The sequence below is a fragment of the Grammomys surdaster genome, unplaced genomic scaffold (assembly GCF_004785775.1).
Source record: "Grammomys surdaster isolate TR1022 unplaced genomic scaffold, NIH_TR_1.0 125950, whole genome shotgun sequence".
Lineage (NCBI taxonomy): Eukaryota > Metazoa > Chordata > Mammalia > Rodentia > Muridae > Grammomys > Grammomys surdaster.
The window spans coordinates 3,574,394-3,593,104 of record NW_021620771.1 but is presented as its reverse complement, the minus strand read 5'-3'; the positions used below and the strand labels follow the sequence as shown (position 1 = coordinate 3,593,104).

Genomic DNA, 18,711 nt, shown 5'->3' with positions numbered 1-18,711 from the left:
CCCTCTCTCCCTCTCCCCCTCTCTCCCTCCTCCTCTCCCCCTCTCCCCCTCTCCCCCTCTCTCCCTCTCCCTCTCCCTCTCTGTGTCTGTGTGCCAGAGAGAGAGAGGGAGAGGGAGAGGGAGAGGGAGAGAGAGAGAGATAATACCTCCACACACATGTTGAGGTCAGAGGACCTCTTGTAGGAGCTGGTTTTCTCTTTCTGCTACATGAGCCCCAGGGATTTAACTTGGGTCATTAAGCTCGGCAGCAATGGCCTTGTCTGCTGAGCCATCTTGACAGCCTAACTTCTTATTTTTAGATGGTAGTAGGTTCTTTGGAAATTGCAAGATATAATAGGATATAAAGTTCCCCTGAACTCTCCCACAGTTCCTCATAATGCAACATGGCATACAGTTGCAGTTCAGTATCAAAAAGGACCTTGGATGACCCTGCTCACCAGGGGACCGAGGAGGGAGGCCAGTTAACAGCAAATTAAGATGGAGCTACTCAGCAAGCTTAGGTTGGAGGTGAGGGGATTCAACTAGACTTCACTAGGTTAATTAGTGTGTGTGCCTCCATGAATGTGTGTGTGTGTGTGAGTGTGTGTGTGAGTGTGTGTATGAGTGTGAGTGTGTGTACGTATGAAGTCAGGACACCATACTTGATAAGTAAGAGTTTACCATGGAGTGCCGCTCCCAGCCCTTAGAACTACTTTGATAAGAGGTAGGGGCTTGCTCCAATTATTTTTTTATTTTTTATTTTTTTATTTTATTTATTTTATTTTTTATTTTTATTTATTTATTTATTTATTTATTTATTTTTGGTTTTTCGAGACAGGGTTTCTCTGTATAGCCCTGGCTGTCCTGGAACTCACTCTGTAGACCAGGGTGGCCTCAAACTCAGAAATACGCCTGCCTCTGCCTCCCAAGTGCTGGGATTAAAGGTGTGCGCCACCACTGCCCGGCTTGCTCCAACTATTTTGATGGTGGTTTTCTCATTGTTTTGAATTTGTCTCACAGATGTGGAGGGGAATATACATGTAGGGTGGACATACAGGGAAGTGAATACATGTGTTCGAAGGCAGAGCTCCAGAACCCAGCTCTCCCAAATCTCACCTAAGGAGCCCATGTGTCTCAGAGCCTGTGTCCTAGGAAGCCCACCTAGCAGTCAGGCTGTCTGCATTTCTTCCTCCTCCTTTCAAGTGTTCCCACCAAAGGCCATGGTGGCTTGTCTAGGTGCATGTATAGGGTAATCAGTATCAGGGTCAACTCCATATTAGCCAAGGCTCTCCCTTGAAGCAAGCCCTACCTCTCATGAGGATGTCTTCAGTCAGTGGGAGACCGTAGGCCTCACAAAGTTCCCAGCACTGTAGGTAGACTAGGAAGTTATCCCTACGGGTCATGTTGAGCAGCTCCTCCATCTCTCCAGAAATGGTGGATGGCAGGCAGTGATCATCAAACTGTTTTGTCCCAGATCGAACCAGCCGGCAGTTCTCCATGTATTGGATGGAGGGGAGAGTGAGCTGCAGAGAGAACAGAAATTACTCCATCTTGTGTCTTTGTGACATTCAGTTTGGCTAGAAGGCAGCATAGCACCTTCTCTACCTCCTCAAAGAGGCCCCCATGAAGAATAGTGTGTGTGTAGTGGGGCTGCAATTCAGGTTCCAAAGCTAGCAGCTTAGAGGAGCAAGCATCGAGGTCAAGATTTCTCCCCTTGGGGGCTCTGAGCATTTAGCTCATGAACCCTCAGAACACACTCAGACTGGGTGTGCCCATGTACTCTGTAATGTGTAATATCCATAAAAGGCCCAGTAGCAGTAAGTGCCCCAGATGTGTCCTGTTGAAGGTGATGTTTGAGTCTTCGGCTGCAGGGGGACTCTAAGTCAGGTATAGCCATCTGTGTGTAATCCTGAGTAGAAGCCACATTGCCAGTGCAGAGAGGTTGAGAAGTGTCACCCAGTGTCATCACTGGCTGTTGAGTCTTTTTTGTTTTGTTTTAGGTTTTGTTTGTTTTGTTGTTGTTCGGTTTGTTTGTATATGTGGGTTGTTTTTGTTTGTTTGTTTGTTTTTGAGACAGACTCTCGCTGTGTAGCTCTAATGGTTTAATGGTTTGGAACTAACTGTGTAGCCCAGGCTGGTCTCAAACTCCTATTAACTGGACTTCCTGGGTGATGAGATTATAGAGGTGTTTCACCACACCTAGCTGACTGTACAGATGACAGACAAGGGCTGATCGAGGTGAGACCTTCCTGAAGTCTCCCTAGCTAGCAGGTGTCAGCACCAAGTCCTAAACCCTGGCTTGCCCAGCCCCCAAGGCCTGTGCTAGAGAGGTACCTTGTTCTGCCTCCGCCTTTCTCGGTACCGTCTGCCCACATCTTCCATGTCTTCCTCTGACATGGGCCGCCCTTCCATCTTTGTATCAACCTCAGGCACCTTCAGCAGGTCCATCTTGGGAGGCTGTGGGGATGAGCTAGCCTGCTGCTTTTTAGGGCTATGCCTCAGAAAGGTTCTCTTTCCAGACAAATTGTAATCTAGAGTGGGAAGGAAAGACGGAGGGACTAAGAGGGCAACCAAGCTATGGAACTCAACCTGACATCACCAGGCAGATGCCAGCATGCTCCTCTGTTCCTTTCCTATATGTCCAGCCAGTTTCTGCCTGAGGGGCATTGTGAGTTTGTCTCCTCCATTGTTATGAGGCCTCACATCTGCACACCCCACACACCTTCTTTCCTGCACCTTCCCCATTCTCTGTTACCGTGTTCCCACCAAGTGGCAAACAACTCAGAAAATGGAAGCTGGGAACGGTGGAGCATACCTTCAATCCTAGCACCCTGGAGGGAGAGGTAGGCAGATCTCTGTGAGTTCAGGGCCAGCCTGGCCTACAAATTTCCAGAACTGTTACACAGAGAAACCCAGTCTTGAAAAACAAAAACAAACAAACAAAAAATGTAAACAAGAGTACCTCAAGGCCTCTCCTGGCTCCCAGGGAACACACTAAAACCAACTCCTTTCCCTGGACGGCAAGCACCTGGGAGAATCTGCTTCAGCTGTCATCTCGCTAACTGCCAAACGGGGACCAGTGAAAAGATTCTGACACCTTGCCATGGTCCTGGTGGTAGCCTCATGCTGAGGTGAAATCTTGGCCTCACCTCCTCCTGAGACTCCAGACAAGCAGCTCAGCCTCTCTGGACATTTGCTTCCTCCAAAGAAAACATGAATAGCAACCCTAACCTCCAGACAGGCTGGATAAACTGTGTTGTGCAAATGCTACCAGCCCACATGATGCTCCTTTCCTGATTCCAGGGCCCCAGATGCCTGCTACTTTAGACAAACCGAGAGACTCCCCAAGTCCACCTGTCTTACCAACTGCCACCCTCCAGGGTGGCATCTGACAATGCTGAAATAACTGCTGCCTGACTTCAAATCAAGATAGGAATATTTTTAAAGCAGGGTGTGGGTGTATTAAAATCTGTTGACTACAGCTATTATTGGGGAGCGCTGTGCTCTAGTAACTGCAGCCAGCTGTGAGATCACAGTAGCTCTGGGCATTCAGATGATTATGGGAGTAAGAGAGTGGAAAAGTGCAATCTACAAGGTGCTGATCCTGGGCCATCGAAACTGTAAGGGTGCTTGGGTTTCCAAGGTTCTGATGTGTCAGGGACCCTCATGGGAGTGGGCTGGGCTTGGGTGCCAGTGTGTCTGCAGGGCAGTCTGACCTCTAGAGCTGGGGAACACACACCATGCAGGAGCTGCCTAAGACACCAGACCAGGGAGGATGTTACACACTCTGGCCATTCGCCCTGGCTCTAAAAACCCTGCTTCAACTTGGCACCCCTGCAAGAAAATCCCTCCAACTGCTTCCTGGCAACTTCTATTTCATCTCAAAGGAGAGAGAACCTCACCCCTCCCTAAAATATATCTGAAGTTAATTTCCTGCCAGCCTGGTGGATAGGGGCAGAGCAAGACCCATTCGCTCCACTTAAAGAGATAACGGTGTTGCTCTATTTGACAGGGAACTGGGAGTTGGGATGGGGAGTGTGGCAGCTGTTTGGGTTTTTTTCTCTCCACAACAATAATAAATTTTAAAAAGACAGAAAGGCCGAGGGGGTGTAGCTCAGCTGGAGGAATGCTTGCCTAATGCATAGAAACCAGAGTTCAATGTCAGCACTACCCAAAACTAGGCATGGCAGCATATACCTGTAACCCCAGCACTCAGGAGACAGGGGCAGGTAGAGGTCTGTGAGTTTGAGGCAGGCCTGATCTACACAGTGAGTTCCAGGACAGCCAGAGCTGTGTAGAGAGGTCTCAAACAGTCAAAAGAAAGATACAGGCTCGTACAGTAAATTCATATTACATAGTCCTTTCTACTTCCCCTCTTCTTGCTGCTTTTGGACAGATGTAGCCCCACAAGCACATGAGGGCAAACACAGTGTGGGCTGTGTATGATCTACACAGCTGTTCACAGCATCCCTTATAATATCCATGACGGCAGAGAGCCAGAAGCAGCTAACTCCAGACATGTCCAAACATGTTTAGTCTGCCTCTCTCTCTGTTTCTCTCTCTGTCTCTCTGTCTGTCTGTCTCTCTCTCTGTGTCTGTCTCTCTGTCTCTCTGTCTCTCTCTCTCTCAAACTCTCCTGTATCCCACACGGACCTCAAACTCTCTACAAAGCCAAGGCTGTCCCATCTCCCTCCCGACTGCTAGAACTGTAGATGGGACCGTTAAGCCTAGTGTGTGCAGTGCTGGGATCAGAATCCAGGGCTTCCAACAGGCTAGCCAAGCTCTCTCCGGCTTCACATGCCCAGCCCTCAGGGCTTTTTAAATCAATAGTTTATGACCATCTAAGGACAGGGGCTGGACTTCATCTTTGAACAGACAAAAGGGCAGCTGGGCCTTTGAGAAAATATCCTCTTCCTCATTGGTCTCTGTGTCTGGAAACTCCAGAGCTTGGCAAACCTATAGCAAGCCAGAGAAGGAGGAGCCACGTGAGGATGTGGTGCTGGAGAAAGCCAGGCTGGCTTCCAGGGCAGGGGGCGGGGCACGCACACTCCTTGGTAGAAGGTATGGTGCTTCTCTGCTGGGCCAGTGACCACTGCTTGTAGGTACTGGCCAGGGCTTCTGTGGTGATGGCATTCTGCTTCCCAAGAGAGCCAAGGTAAATGATGATGTCCTCCAGCTCCTGGCTCTTCAGAGGGACTCCGATCTGAGGAGACACAAGAAGTTACTGAGGCCCACCAAACCCTTACCAGCAGGCTTGGCAAGCATGCTCAACTTTTTAACTCTCTGCTACGTAGTACAGAGCCCTTGTCCGACCCTGATGCATTCTGGAATTTATCATACTTGGCTTTTCTTTCTGCCTGAAAAACTATCTTCTCATCGTCTCTTTCAGTTGATTACCATACTAGATAGGAAGAAAGCCATTCCTCCATCATTATACATGAGGGACAAGTATGCCCTCCTCGACTAGAGGATTAGAAACCCAGACGTTTCTTTTAAAGGATATGATGGCTATTCTTGGCTGTCAACTTGACTACATCTGGAACTAACTAAACCCCAAGTGGCTGGGTATACCTGCTGAGAGATTTTTCTTGAATCTGGGCCACACCTTCTCCTGGAAGCCTATATGAAGAACTAGAAGGAGGAAGCATTTGCTCTTTTCCTGCTTGCCTTTGCTCTCATTGGCAAATCCATTCCTTCACTGGCATTAAAGCCTACTTCTTTGGGATTCCAACATATACTGAAGACTGGCTGAGACATCTAGACTGAACAACTGTTGGCTTGTTGGACCTTCCATCAGGATACAAGCACTGTTGGACTAGTTGGACCATAACCTGTAAGCTGCTCTAATAAATACTGTACATACATACATACATACATACATACATATATACATACACATACATACATACATACATACTTCTATCAGTTCTGTTTCTCTAGAGAACTCTGACTAATACAAAGGATAATAGACAACTTTGAAGGTATGTAGTACTTACCAGAAACATTGAATGTTCATAAAGAAAAATTTGAAAGGAATCATAATTATGAATATAATTGTCTCTTCATTCTCTTTAGACAACAGTCACTGCTTAACTGTCCTTGGGTCAGCTCAGAACTGTCCTGGTGCTAAAGAACTTCATATTTAAATATTTTAAAAGATTTATTTTGCCGGGCGGTGGTGGTGCACGCCTTTAATCCCAGCACTTGGGAGGCAGAGGCAGGCGGATTTCTGAGTTCGAGGCCAGCCTGGTCTACAGAGTGAGTTCCAGGACAGCCAGGGCTACCTACACAGAGAAACCCTGTCTCAAACAACAACAACAACAACAAAAAAGATTTATTTTTATTTTATGTGCATGAGTGTCTTGGCTGTATGTATTTAAGTGCACCACAAGCATATCTAGTGCTTTGAACCACGGAGGTTCAAAGAAGGTGACAGATACTCTGGAACTGGAGTACAGGGTATTGTGAGCTGTCACTGGGTTCTGTAAACCAAACTTCAGTCCTCTGCAAGAATAGTAAGTGCTCCTAACTGCTAAGCTACCTCTCCTGGGCCAGGATTTAATATTTACAGTATTCTTGTTGTTATTTTTGTAGTTAAAGACATTTGCTTTTTAAAAGTGTTTTGGATGTTCACATAATTGTATTTCATAAAAATGTTTGGAAATTCATTAGTTGAAAGTATAAGTCTGGGTATATAGTTCAGTAGTAGAGAGCTTGCTGGTGTATGCAAGGTCCCAAGTTCAAGCCCCGGCTGGAGACAGTTGTGGGCTAGAGAGATGGGTCAGCAGATAAGAATGTATGCACAGTTTATCTTGGCTGTGTATATGGATGTTTGTGTATATATGCTTGCATCTATGCAGCATGTGCATACAGTGCACTTGGAAGCCAGAATAGGACATCAGATCCTCTGCACATGGAGTTAGAGGTGAGTGGTAATGGCTATGTGGGCGGCTCTGAACTGAAGCCGGGTCCTCTGCAAGAGCAGCCGGGCTCACAAACCCTGAGCTATCTCTCCAGGTCAGCCTGGTACAGAGATTGTTTGTTTTTTTGTTTTGTTTTTTGTTTTTCCGAGACAGGGTTTCTCTGTGTAGTCCTGGCTGTCCTGGAACTCACTCTGTAGACCAGGCTGGCCTCGAACTCAAGAAATCCACCTGCCTCTGCCTCCCAAGTGCTGGGATTAAAGGCGTGCACCACCACCGCCCGGCATGCAGAGGTTGTTTTAAGGCTATGATTAGACTGCAGGTCATGCCATGTTTCCTAGTGTGGTTCTGCAAATATGAAGCTGAACCCTGGTGTCTACCCCTCAGGACTGCAGAGCCTGAGAAAGGTAGGAAGACACACCCCAAGCCCCATTGAGAAGCTCATACTTACTGCCTTCAGAGCCATGAGAAATTCTTCTCTGGAGATGCGCTGGTTCTCACCCCGCTCTGCCCTGCTAAATATCTCCAGGATCTTGATCTTCCGACTACGCAGGTAGGCATACATGTCAGCCAGGACAGGGGGCTTAGGCAGTCGCAGCTGGGGTGCAGACTTGCGGACATGTTTGAGAGCTTGGCCCTAGAAGAGGCAAGGGTGGGGCGAGGGAGGAGGACCGCTTAGATGTGCATATCCCTAGCCCTCTTGTTAAAGTTCAATCTCATTTCAGAACCCAAAGATGCTCTGGAGGGCAGGATGCACTGTATATCTTTGCCCTGTTCTCAATGTGGCCATACTGAATAAATCCTTTTTCTTCCTGTTCTTTATTATTTATTAGGGTGCTTTAATTGGCTTATTGAGGGTGTGTGGCTGACCTTCGCTTATCAGTGTACAAGTCATGGTTCCAAGTTAGGTAATGCCATCACAAGGTGGCCCTCCTCCTCTCCGTAACCTGATAGTCTTGATCTTCAAATTAGCACTGGTTTAGACCTGGCCACTCCAGCAGACAGGTGTCCATCATCAAGACAGACTGCTAGTGTACCCCAGCTGGGATGCTTTTAAAGCACATCCACGTGGTCTGACTTTCCCTGACCAAGATGGACTCTCCTTCCCACTCACATGGTGCAGACAGTACTCAGTGGCTTATTCTGATATGGTGCGGTAACAAGACCAAAGCAAGGACATAACCGCACTGACTTCTTTCCTCTCCATTCTGGAAGGCTCAATCTGTGGGCAGCTAGCCTTCTTATTGTGAGAACTCTTATGCAGCCTCTGGATCCCTGAGGAAGGCATTGAAGCCTCTGATCAACAGCCACTTGAACAAGTTTGGAGGGCGGTCTGCTCTCCTGCCCTGGTCAAGTCAGAGGCTGTCTCTGTCCTGAACCGCAGTCTCATGATGTGGAGACAAAGTCTCTCAGCTAGAGTCCAGAGTCACAGACACAGCTGTACAGAATGATAATCATTTGTTTTTTTAAAGTCACTCTGGAGTATTTGTTATGCAGCAATAGATCACACATACACCTTCCTTTGGGGGACTTGGTTTTGCTCCTCTGTAAAATGGGGCAAACCACCTTGTCATGTCTAATCCAAGGAAACAAAATGACAACACATTCCTGAAGCCTTCAGCACCTTCTGGCCTCAAGGGCTTCTCACCTTGGGTCTCCTGACTGAAATCAAGGTACGTTTGGGGGCTTTTTGCTCCTGGCGAATCACAGACAGAACCTTGATCTCTGATGATGTGATGGTGGGCTTATTGTCCAGCCACCTCTTGACATCACCAAATGTCTCCAGCTGTCTCCGAAGCATTGCCCTCTGATTCAGCCAAGCCTTCTTGTTCACTGGCAGCTCTTGGGTGTCTCCAGTATCCAGAACTTTGAAGCTAGGCATGAGTGGAAGGGGAGCAGGAAGAGGGACTGTGGGCTGGGCCAGCACTTGGTCCTTTGTGCTAGGCACAATGATGATCCGCCGGCGGCTCTTTGGCAGGTGGAAGTCTTTCTGCTTCAACCGCCTGAAGCAATGGGCAGTGACCAGCTCGGGTTTGAAGACAGGTTTGCTAGTGGTTTCATCAAAGTCATCGTCTACGGAGGTGAGAGACTGGTAGGACCCTTGTGAGAAGGGGTTACAAGGTGAGTTCCTTTTTGGAAGAGAACTAAGGAGAATCAGGGAAGGGCTGTTGTAGGAACTAGTTGTGAATCAGGGTGCCTGCTCCCTGGCCTGGCTGTATCACTGCATCACAATGGTAAGGAAAACGGTATTAGCTAACATCACCTGCATACACCAACAGAAGACACAAAGCAAAGGGCTTTCCACAGTCTGATTCCTATTACACTCTGCACGAGCTCCAAAGAATCCACCTCATCCTGTCTGACCATCCTAGGAATCATAGCACCCTCTGGTGGGAGCAAAGACTCTGATCCAGAGGGCTTGGGTCTAAGTACTGATCTGGTGTTGTAGAAAGTATTTAATCTCAATCAGGGGCTTCTACCCTACCTTTGATTATTCTGTTCCCAGATAAAAGAAACACAACCTTTATATTTATAAAGCCTCAATTGGCACTAGAACTGGGCAGATAGCCCCTCGATCCTATTAGAATCTACTTTCCCTTCAGTAACCCCATGTCATAATTTGCCATGTTCCTTCCATCTGGGCAGCTCTTAACTCCAATTGGCTAGCCCTCATGGCTATGTTTTTATGATTCATCTCTCTCTCCCCCGCCCCCGTGGTTCCCTTTTGACACTACGCCCAGGAACCCCAAATCCTGCCTGTGTCTCTTCTGTCTAGCTATTGACTGTCAGCATCTTTATTTAACCAATAGTTTTAAATTAAGGAACAAGGTCACATTGTACATTTGGATTCTCTTATCCCTGGGAGCAACCGGGCCTTGGGGACCAGTATTACAATACATTACAATACATTACAATACATTACAATACATTACATTACATTACATTACATTACATTACATTACATAGGGCATTACAATACATAGCAAAAGACCAAACCTCAACACCGCTTGCTTCCTGCTTAGCCTGTGTTTCAGTTTCTTCCATAAGATAGGGATAATAGCTACCTAATTTATCAGGTGATGGAGGTATTTATTAGCATTGCTTTGTAGTCAGTGTGCTGTTATATATGTATCCACATACACACATACATATACATATCTACATCCACTACATATAAGTTCTCTTCTTCATGCTGCTGAGACTTGAACCCAAGGCCTTGTGCTTGCTGAAGAAGCTCTGTGCCACTGTTCCTCAGGCCCCAACTTGTAATGACATATCAAGTAGGCAGGTGAGATGGCTCTGTGGATAAGGTGCTTTGCTGCCAAGTTACACAACCTGTGTTCAATCCTTGTAACCCATATGGTAGAAGGAGAGAACACACTACCACAAATCACCCTTCAGCCACATCTGCACCATGACAGACCCTCCTCTACCTGTTGAAATAAATAAATGTAAAAAAAATAAGGAGCTGGGCAGTGGTGGCACATGCCTTTAATCCCAGCACTTGGAAGGCAGAGGCAGGCGGATTTCTGAGTTCGAGGCCAGCCTGGTCTACAGAGTGAGTTCCTGGACAGCCAGGGCTATACAGAGAAACCCTGTCTCAAAAAACAAACAAACAAAAAATAAGGAAGTTGTAGAGATGGCTCAGTACTCTTTCAGAGGACGTGGGTTCAATTTTAAGCATCTAAGTAATAGTGAATAACCACCTGTAATTCCAGGTACAGAGAGTATAGCACCCTCTTCTGCCCTCGAAAAGCACTACACACATATTGTTCACAGACATACATGCAGCAAAACATCCATCCGCACAAGGGGTGCAGCAGACCCTCTGTTCTGCTAATGGAGACAGTTAGGCACCCTGGGGCCAAGCCACTCTCTCTTCTCAAGAAAGGACTGGCTGGACAGTCTCACAGCTAACCTGCCTTTTGTCCCATGCTTTTCTAGAACTTATAAGTCTGTGTGCATGCACACACACACACACACACACACACACACACAGAGAGAGAGAGAGAGAGAGAGAGAGAGAGAGAGAGAGAGAGAGAGAGAGAGAGAGAGAGAGAGAAAATGAATAAAATAGGTATTTCCTCTTTCCAGTTTGGCTAACTTGTAAATAAACCCATTTTTTTTTTCTTACTGAGTTGTTTCTTAACTTGCTTTGGAATACAGGGGTGCTCAGGCAGGGGGTTACAGAACTGAACACCTGCTCACATCATGAAGCCTTTCCCCTGACAGTTGCAGTCCTCAGGACAAGAGGTCCTTTTTCCCACACAGCCTTACTGGCAATTCAGTTTCTCCTTCCAGTGGCACAGGCTCATTTAGGTCCCTTCTGTCCCCTCTGTGATGGAAGGGAGCCCTATCCTGCCTAAGGTTTTGTCACCTGCTGCTCCCTCTGCTCTGTATCTTTTACCCTCCTCCTCTTCTTCCCCCCTCCTCTTCCCAGCCTTAGACCATGCCCCAGCTCACAGTTGGAGCCCTATGGCAACTTTGCATACCTTGACCCATATGCTCCTCCATGCCCCATCACCATCTGTGCTGGCTAGTCAACCTGACACAAGCTAGAGCTCTTTTAGGAGAGAGAACCTTAACTGAGAGCATGTCCCCACCAACTGGCCTGTAGGGAAGTCTGTGTTCCGTTTTCTTGACTAATGATTGATGTGAGAGGGCCCAGCTGGCTGTGGGTGGTGCCACTCTGGGCTGGCTGTCCTGGGTGATATAATAAAGCAGGCTAAGCAAGCTACCAGGAGCAAGCCAGTAAGCAGCACCCCTTCCATGGCCTTCGCATGAGCTCCTGGATGATGGAATACAAGCTGTAAGATGAAATAAACCCTTTCCTTCCCAAGTTGCTTTTGGTCATGGTGTTTTTTCACAATAATAGAAAAGTAACTAAGACACTATTGCAAGCAGTCTGGGCTGCACACTGGTAGCTCTCACTCTGTTGGATACTTTACTTAAAAGGTCTCCAGTTGTGGTACTGTAGCTTGGGGCATGACTTCTCTGGCTTGCAGTACCTCCCCACATTCTCTACTAGCTAAACTCAGTTCATTTAATAACCGCCTCTGTTTGCAACTCCTGGTGCAATGCCTTGGTTGTTTCTCTAGGAAAAAGTTCCATGAAGACCTTGTCTATGACTGTCTTATTCTCTTCTGGAGTCTTGGCTCCACCATGGTGCTTATATGTAATGGAAACTCAGTAAACAGTTCATGACTGACAGATGTAGACACAGGGTTGGTGCTCTGACTGGGCACCTTTTTCAGATAGAGACACTGAGGCCCAGAGAAGCTCAAAGTCACTGGGTTGATTATTAGCCGAGCTTAATTAGTCCCATAGACAAGTACTTTTGTTTTAGAATTTCTTTTTAATTTATGTGTATGAATGTTTTGCCTGAATGTATGTGTATGTGCACCACACGTGAACAGTACCCACAGAGGCGAGAAGGTGTTGAATTACATGGAACTGGAGTGATAACTGGTTGTGCGCCCCCATGTGGGCGCTGGGACCTGAACCTGGGACCTCTGCAAGAGCAGTGACCTTAACCCTAAGCCATCTCACCAGCCTCCACAGCCGAGCTCTCAGCTATTTGCTGTTACTCAGCTGCCACTTGATCTTCATGTCTCAAGACTTTCATTTCTAAATGGTTTATGCCACCATCAACTCCCCCTATCCCTGTGCTGGAGATTGGACAGAGCAACATCACTGGCTCCTCATCTGCATTTGGACCAATAGATCAGCCTGGTGTACTGCACAGGCAGCCCAGCTCACACATATACCGCCTTGCCTCCTACTCCTTCACCCAATTATCTCTAACTTATTTCAGACCCAGCTCAGGCATCACCATCCCTTGAAATCTTCCCAGCTCTTCTTTTCCATCCCCTAGGTCCCCTACAGCCCCTATATTTAGTACCACCATAGCATGGTTTGAGACAAGGTCTCACCAGGTAGGCCAGGATGTCTTTCTTTCCCAAATTATGGGATGACAGGCTTTCACCACCAAGGCTGGTATGGTGGTTTGAATAGGCTTGGTCCAGGGAGTGGCATTATTTGGAGGTGTGGCCTTGTTGGAGAAAGTGTGCCACTGTGGCTGTGGGCGTTAAGACCCTTCTTCTAACATGTGGGAGCCAGTCTTCTAGTGGCCTTCAGATGAAGATGTAGAGGTCTCAGCTCTTCCTGCACCATGCCTGCCTGGACACTGCCATGTTCCTACCTTGATGATAACGAACTGAACTTCTGAACTTGTAAGCCAGCCCCAATTAAATGTTAAATTAGTGTCTGTTCACAGCAATAAAACCCTTCTAAGACAGAAGTTGGTACTAGGAGTAGGGTATTGTTGTGATAGGCCTGAGCATGCTTTTGTTTGGAAGTATGTGCATTTGGGGACGTTGGTTTGGAAAGCAGTGGAATCCTTTATGTGGGGCTTAATGGGTTATGCTAGTAGAAATATGCAAGACTTTGTTTCTTAGAGTGATTTTCAGTCTGTGGCCTGGAGACTGGTTTTGTGGTATTTTGGTGAAGAATGTGACTGCTTTTTGCCATTGTCTGAACAGTCTGCCTGAGGCTAAGATAAAGAGATTTAGATTAATTCCTTTGAAAAAGGAAGTCTCAAAACAACCTGGTATGAGCCGAGAGGTGGTGGCGCACGCCTTTAATACCAGCACTTGGAAGGCAGAGGCAGGCGGATTTCTGAGTTCGAGGCCAGCCTGGTCTACAGAGTGAGTTCCTGGACAGCCAGGGCTATGCAGAGAAACCCTGTCTCGAAAAACAAAACAAAACAAAAAAGGTATGTACCGTCCCACCTGAACTTAAGCTTATCTTCACCTAGAACTTGCTCTGACCCAAGCTAGCCATAAACTCAGAGATGTACTTGGCTCGAGTCTCCTGGGATTAAAGGTGTGTACCACCATGTCTGGACCTAAACTTAGCTGGGTAGGATCTTGCCCCAAAGTCTCACTCCCTTAATCTGTTATCTCCTAGAACATAGGATTCAGCTCCATTCTACTTCCTGGTGCCCCTTTTATACTTGAGCCATATATTTTGTATTTTTCCTATCTCAGCTTGCTTGGTGAATCTAGTTGTAGCAGAAGACCTGAGTTTATTGGAGATGCCAGTACTGTAGGATGATCACCAAGAACAAGAGCAGTGGAGTAGAGTCATCCAGAGTCTAGAGTGCTACAGAGGGCAGAGCTGGAGAAGTGATGTGCCCTTTGGAGGAGCCCAGATCATGTGTGGATCACAGACATTGGAATAGGAAGCTGTGAAGCTGAAGTTGACTTGGAAACTGCAAATTATTAAAGATGCCAGAGCTGTGGGATACCTGCCACAGGAAAGCTGCTAACAGGGAATAGAACCAGTCCAGGAGAAAAAAGTTTGTTGTAGTCAACAAAGATGAAAAATGAATTGGAGATCTGAAGACTGCTTTGACATCAGCCATGGAGATGCAGAGTTTGGAGTTTGCCCAGCTGGTTTCCTGTCTTGCTTTGAGGATTACAATGAAGTGATTGGATGAATCTCAGAAGAGACTGAACTTTTGACTTTTAACACTGTTGAGACTCCTATAGACTATGGAGACTTTGGAAGTTGGACTTAATGCATTTTTCATTATGCTATGTTTAGGTATGGCCCCCATAGACTCATAAATTTGAACAAGCCTATGGGAGCCAGGGAGTGGAATGTGGTGGTTTGAGTAGGTTTGGTCCAGGGTGTGGCACTACTTGGAGATGTGGCCTTGTTGGAGGAAGTGTGTCACTGTGGGTGTAGGCTTTAAGACCTTCCTCCTAACCATGTGGGAGCCAGTCTTCTCCTAGTGGCCTTCAGATCAAGATGCCAAACTCTCAGCTCTTCTGTACTATGCCCCTGCCTTGGTAATAATGGACTGAACCTCTGAACCTGTAAGCCAGTCCCAATTAAATGTTGTCCTTATAAGAGATGCCTTGGTCATAGTGTTTGTTCACAGCAGTAAAACCCTGACTAAGACAGCTGGCTTCTTGGTGCTCAAGGAGTTAACATACCTCCTGTTATGGCCTAAAGCTCTTTGCCCCTTTTCTCCCCCATGATCTCACACCCACCTTGTTCTCTTTTCTACAGTGCTTCTTTCTGCTCAGTCATGTTTCCTTGCTCCTTACCTGGCCTTTGGGTTTTATTTACCCAGTCGCTGTGTGTTCCAAAGGGCATGGTATTCCTTGAGGCTTCTCTTCTAGCTCTTCCCACTCTGTGGTTCACAGTAAGGGTGTTGTAATTTGAATGAGAATGGCTCCCATAAGCTCATATGTTTGAATACTTAGTCACCAGGAAGTAGAACTATTTGAGAAGAAGAAGAAGAAGAAGAGGAAGAAGAGGAAGAAGAGGAAGAAGAGGAAGAAGAGGAAGGAGGAGGAGGAGGAGGAGGAGGGGGAGAAGAAGAAGAAGAAGAAGCACCCTTGTTGTAGGAAATGTGTCACAGGGGGTAGGCTTTGAGTTTTTTCTTGAGACAGGGTTTCTTTGTATGGCCCCAGCGGTCCTGGAACTAACTCTGCACACTAAGCTGCCCTTGAAGTCAAAGAAATCCTCTTGCCTCTGCCTTTTAAGTGCTGGGATTAAAGGTTAATACAACCACTGCCTAGTGGCTTTGAGGTTTTAAAAGCCCACATCAGGTACTCTCTCTCCTGCTCTCTCTCAGCTTGTGTATCAGGGTATAAATCTGAGATACTTTTCCATACCTGTCTGCCACCATACTCCCTGTCATGATGATACTGGACTAAGCCTCTGAAACGATAAGCAAGATGCCCAATCAAATGTTGTCTTTCATAAGAGTTGCCTTGAAGTGTTTCTCTTCACAGCAAAGAACAGTGACTAGCCTATCAGGTGGCATCCCAGCCACCCTCTTGCATCTAAGTGGCCTGCTCACTACCCACTCACTCTTCACCGAACTTCATTCTAGTGCTCTTCAGGACTACGAACATGCATGGTAGGTGGTCTCTTATAGTGACAGGCTGAGGCTACCATCTTGTCATTAGAGGAGATGGTGGAATTGGAAGGGGAAGCGCTGAATTTTCACTCTTGCACAGGTCAGGTGCACTCTCTGATGTCAATGGTTGTCACTGGCTGACTTTGCTTCTGTTTGTACATTCCCAGGTACACAGAGAACTTCACTGTGGGCCTTGAATGCTGGAGAAGATCCCATTAACTGACCCACATGTGCTTCCCAGGAGCACCTGCCTGAGGGTCCTCGCTTGTCTCAGAAAACACACTTGTTCTCCTTTTCTGACTCACATCTTAGCTGCTGCCTTCCTTTCTGGCCATCATCCTGGGCTCCTGTTGTCCTGGTCACTCCTAAGGGTCAACACTTTACACCAGACAGCTTCTCCCACTCACCTCCGTGCTGAGTACCCCCATCCCAGCACAGCCATGCATCTTGGTTGTTCTGAAAACATCTCACTTCTGTAGTTTACAGGGTCCTAGGTGTCCACCAACTAAGATTAAACGTGTCCCCTGGTTCCAGTCTCATCTAACCTGGTTCTTCGGATCCCTTCTATCTCCATGAAAAGTACCCTCACTTACCATGGTCTGTGAATGGCAAGCTGAATGTCACACGATGACTCCTTTTTCTCTCCTCGGCTTTCTGGGACTCCCATAACCTGGACGCTTTCTTTTGCTTCCCACTATGTTTGGCCAAGGTTTCTGGCACATTCTGACTGTGTGCTGAGGAAGGGCGGCTAGGGGGACCAGTATTCCACTGAGAAGCATTAGATGAGTGGGGAGTAGGCTTTCCGAGAGCATGGGTCTTCTGGCCTCCAGCTTTTCTTGTCTGTTTGTACCCTCCACCTCTCAAATTGCAGCCCTTTGCCAAGCACTTGATTGGGGACAGACAGCTGGCTGTCTCTTCTCCAGGTCTCTTTTTCAATATAGAACGCATTGTTGCCTAACTGAGAAATATGCAGGTTCCCAGACACAAGAGCCCGGCTTTGATTCCAAGTTAAAAGACTCAGTCTGGTTCTCCAGCTGGGTCCGGGCACAGGAATCCGGGAAGTTTGTGACCTTCTGGAACTCCTGGCAACCCTTAGCCCAGAATGGAGACGGCACAATGAGGCTTCCAGCCTATCCTGGCGCTCTCCAATGGCTCTGCCGCCAGGAGCTGGAGGATTCCTGTAGATGGCGTTATAGAGTATGCTCCGGGATTAGCCATTAGGTGCAAATCAGCTTCATGTTTTGCAAAAGACAACTCAACCTGCTGAGAGAGCAAGCCTCTGTTGCCATAACTACAGATAGACGCCCTACTCCAATTGGCTGAGCGCTTCCATTTGCAGGAAGGAGGCGGGAGAACCCTTCTTCCCTCCCCCGTAGGTTCCCCCTCCCCCAATCCAGGAGCATCAGAGATTTGCTTAGCTCTGGTTAGTGCCTCTATTGAGAAATCATGCTTATATCTGTCTTCCCATGGCTCCTGATTCTGAAGAAAATGTTTTCCTGTTTTCTTGTAAGCTGCAAGATCTTCACAGATTTCATCTTTAGGCTTCAGTTTTCTGATTCAAAAAAAGGATCATACTCTGTGCTGGGTTCTGAGAATCCTAGTCAGTCAAGGTCAAATAAAAGACAGGTACTTGGTGCTATGACTGGGTGTTATGGTCTGGAATCAACAGTTATGATGGCAACCACTTGTATCCCAGCGCTGAGAAGAGCCAGCTTGTGTTACATAAGTCCCAGGCCAGCCAGAGCTACACAATGAGAGCCTATCTTTAAAAATCAAAGCCAGAAAGGGAGGCTGGAACCAGTCCTAATAATAAGCCTTTGAAATGTCCACTAATAGGTGAAATATTGGGTCTGCATGGAAAGACACATGACCATGCTACATGGAGGAATTTAGTAAACAGAAGAGTCCAGACTCAGGCCTCACACTGAAGGGTTCTATTATATGAAATGCCCAGAATAGGTAAGTCTACAACATAGCTGCTGGTGACCAGAGATGAGTGGTGAGAAAGAATTAACTATTAACTAGAATGGGGTTTCCTTTTTGGGTGACACATGTCCTGGAGATAGCTAGTGTTAGTGGCTGTAAACGTGTTAAACACAAAACAAAACCATTTAATTCCAACACTTAAAAATTTATTCTGGCCAGGTATGGTGGTACACAGGAGGATCTCTGCGAATTGGAGGCCAGCCTCGTCTATATAGCAAGATCCTGTCTCAAAAAAAAAAAATTGTTTTGTACTGCTGGGCACTGAGCCCTAAGCCTTGTATATGCCAGGCAAACGCAACTGTTGAGCTACACTCCTGATCCTAAAATTATGTCACAAAATAAAGATCAATATTTGGACAAGTTCTGCATGCTGGGGACCACCTACACCAGACTTAGCATATTCCTGACTCCCTACAACCTGAGAGGCACTTGCTTCAACTGGCCCTTCTGAGCCACAGCCTTTAAACACTTACAAAACCATGACAACAAGGCAATATGATTTCATTGAGACGCCATGGAAGGCACGGAGGTCAGGCAACCTTATCTCCTGAAAGGGAAGAGGCGCCCTGGAACCCCAGCAATCATCCAGGCAGAGTCCCTCCAAGGTGACCAGGGAAAGGGGGTTTGTAAGTGGCCCTGCCCTGCAGCCTTACCTCATAGCTGTCATTTGAGAAATTTGCTTTACCACCTAACCTTGGCTGCGGCTGAAGGATCCAAAGATTTCTCTGTACTCTGAGCTGCTTGTGTCTGGATGTCCATCCTCATTCTCTTCTCTGCCATACTGTTAGCACTGTTCTCTCTTTCTGGGAGGTCTCTATGGAGCCTTTTCATCTTTTTGCCTCTCCCTGGCACAGGTCTCTGCCCTTATGTGTGTTCCTGTAATGTCTG

At 47.0% G+C, this 18,711-nt stretch overlaps 1 protein-coding gene across 1 annotated transcript in view; it reads right to left on the bottom strand.

Annotated features, from left to right (window-relative positions):
- Positions 1-16,785, bottom strand: part of Efcab12 (EF-hand calcium binding domain 12) — a 21,133-nt gene extending 4,348 nt beyond the window's left edge. The window contains exons 1-6 of the mRNA XM_028753592.1: positions 16,431-16,785; positions 8,548-8,999; positions 7,351-7,536; positions 5,026-5,182; positions 2,314-2,510; positions 1,289-1,502 (exon numbers count right to left, since the gene is read on the bottom strand). Coding sequence (XP_028609425.1) covers positions 1,289-1,502; positions 2,314-2,510; positions 5,026-5,182; positions 7,351-7,536; positions 8,548-8,999; positions 16,431-16,785 — 1,561 coding nt within the window. The remainder of the gene's footprint in view (positions 1-1,288; positions 1,503-2,313; positions 2,511-5,025; positions 5,183-7,350; positions 7,537-8,547; positions 9,000-16,430) is intronic.
- Positions 16,786-18,711: the final 1,926 nt, after the last annotated feature.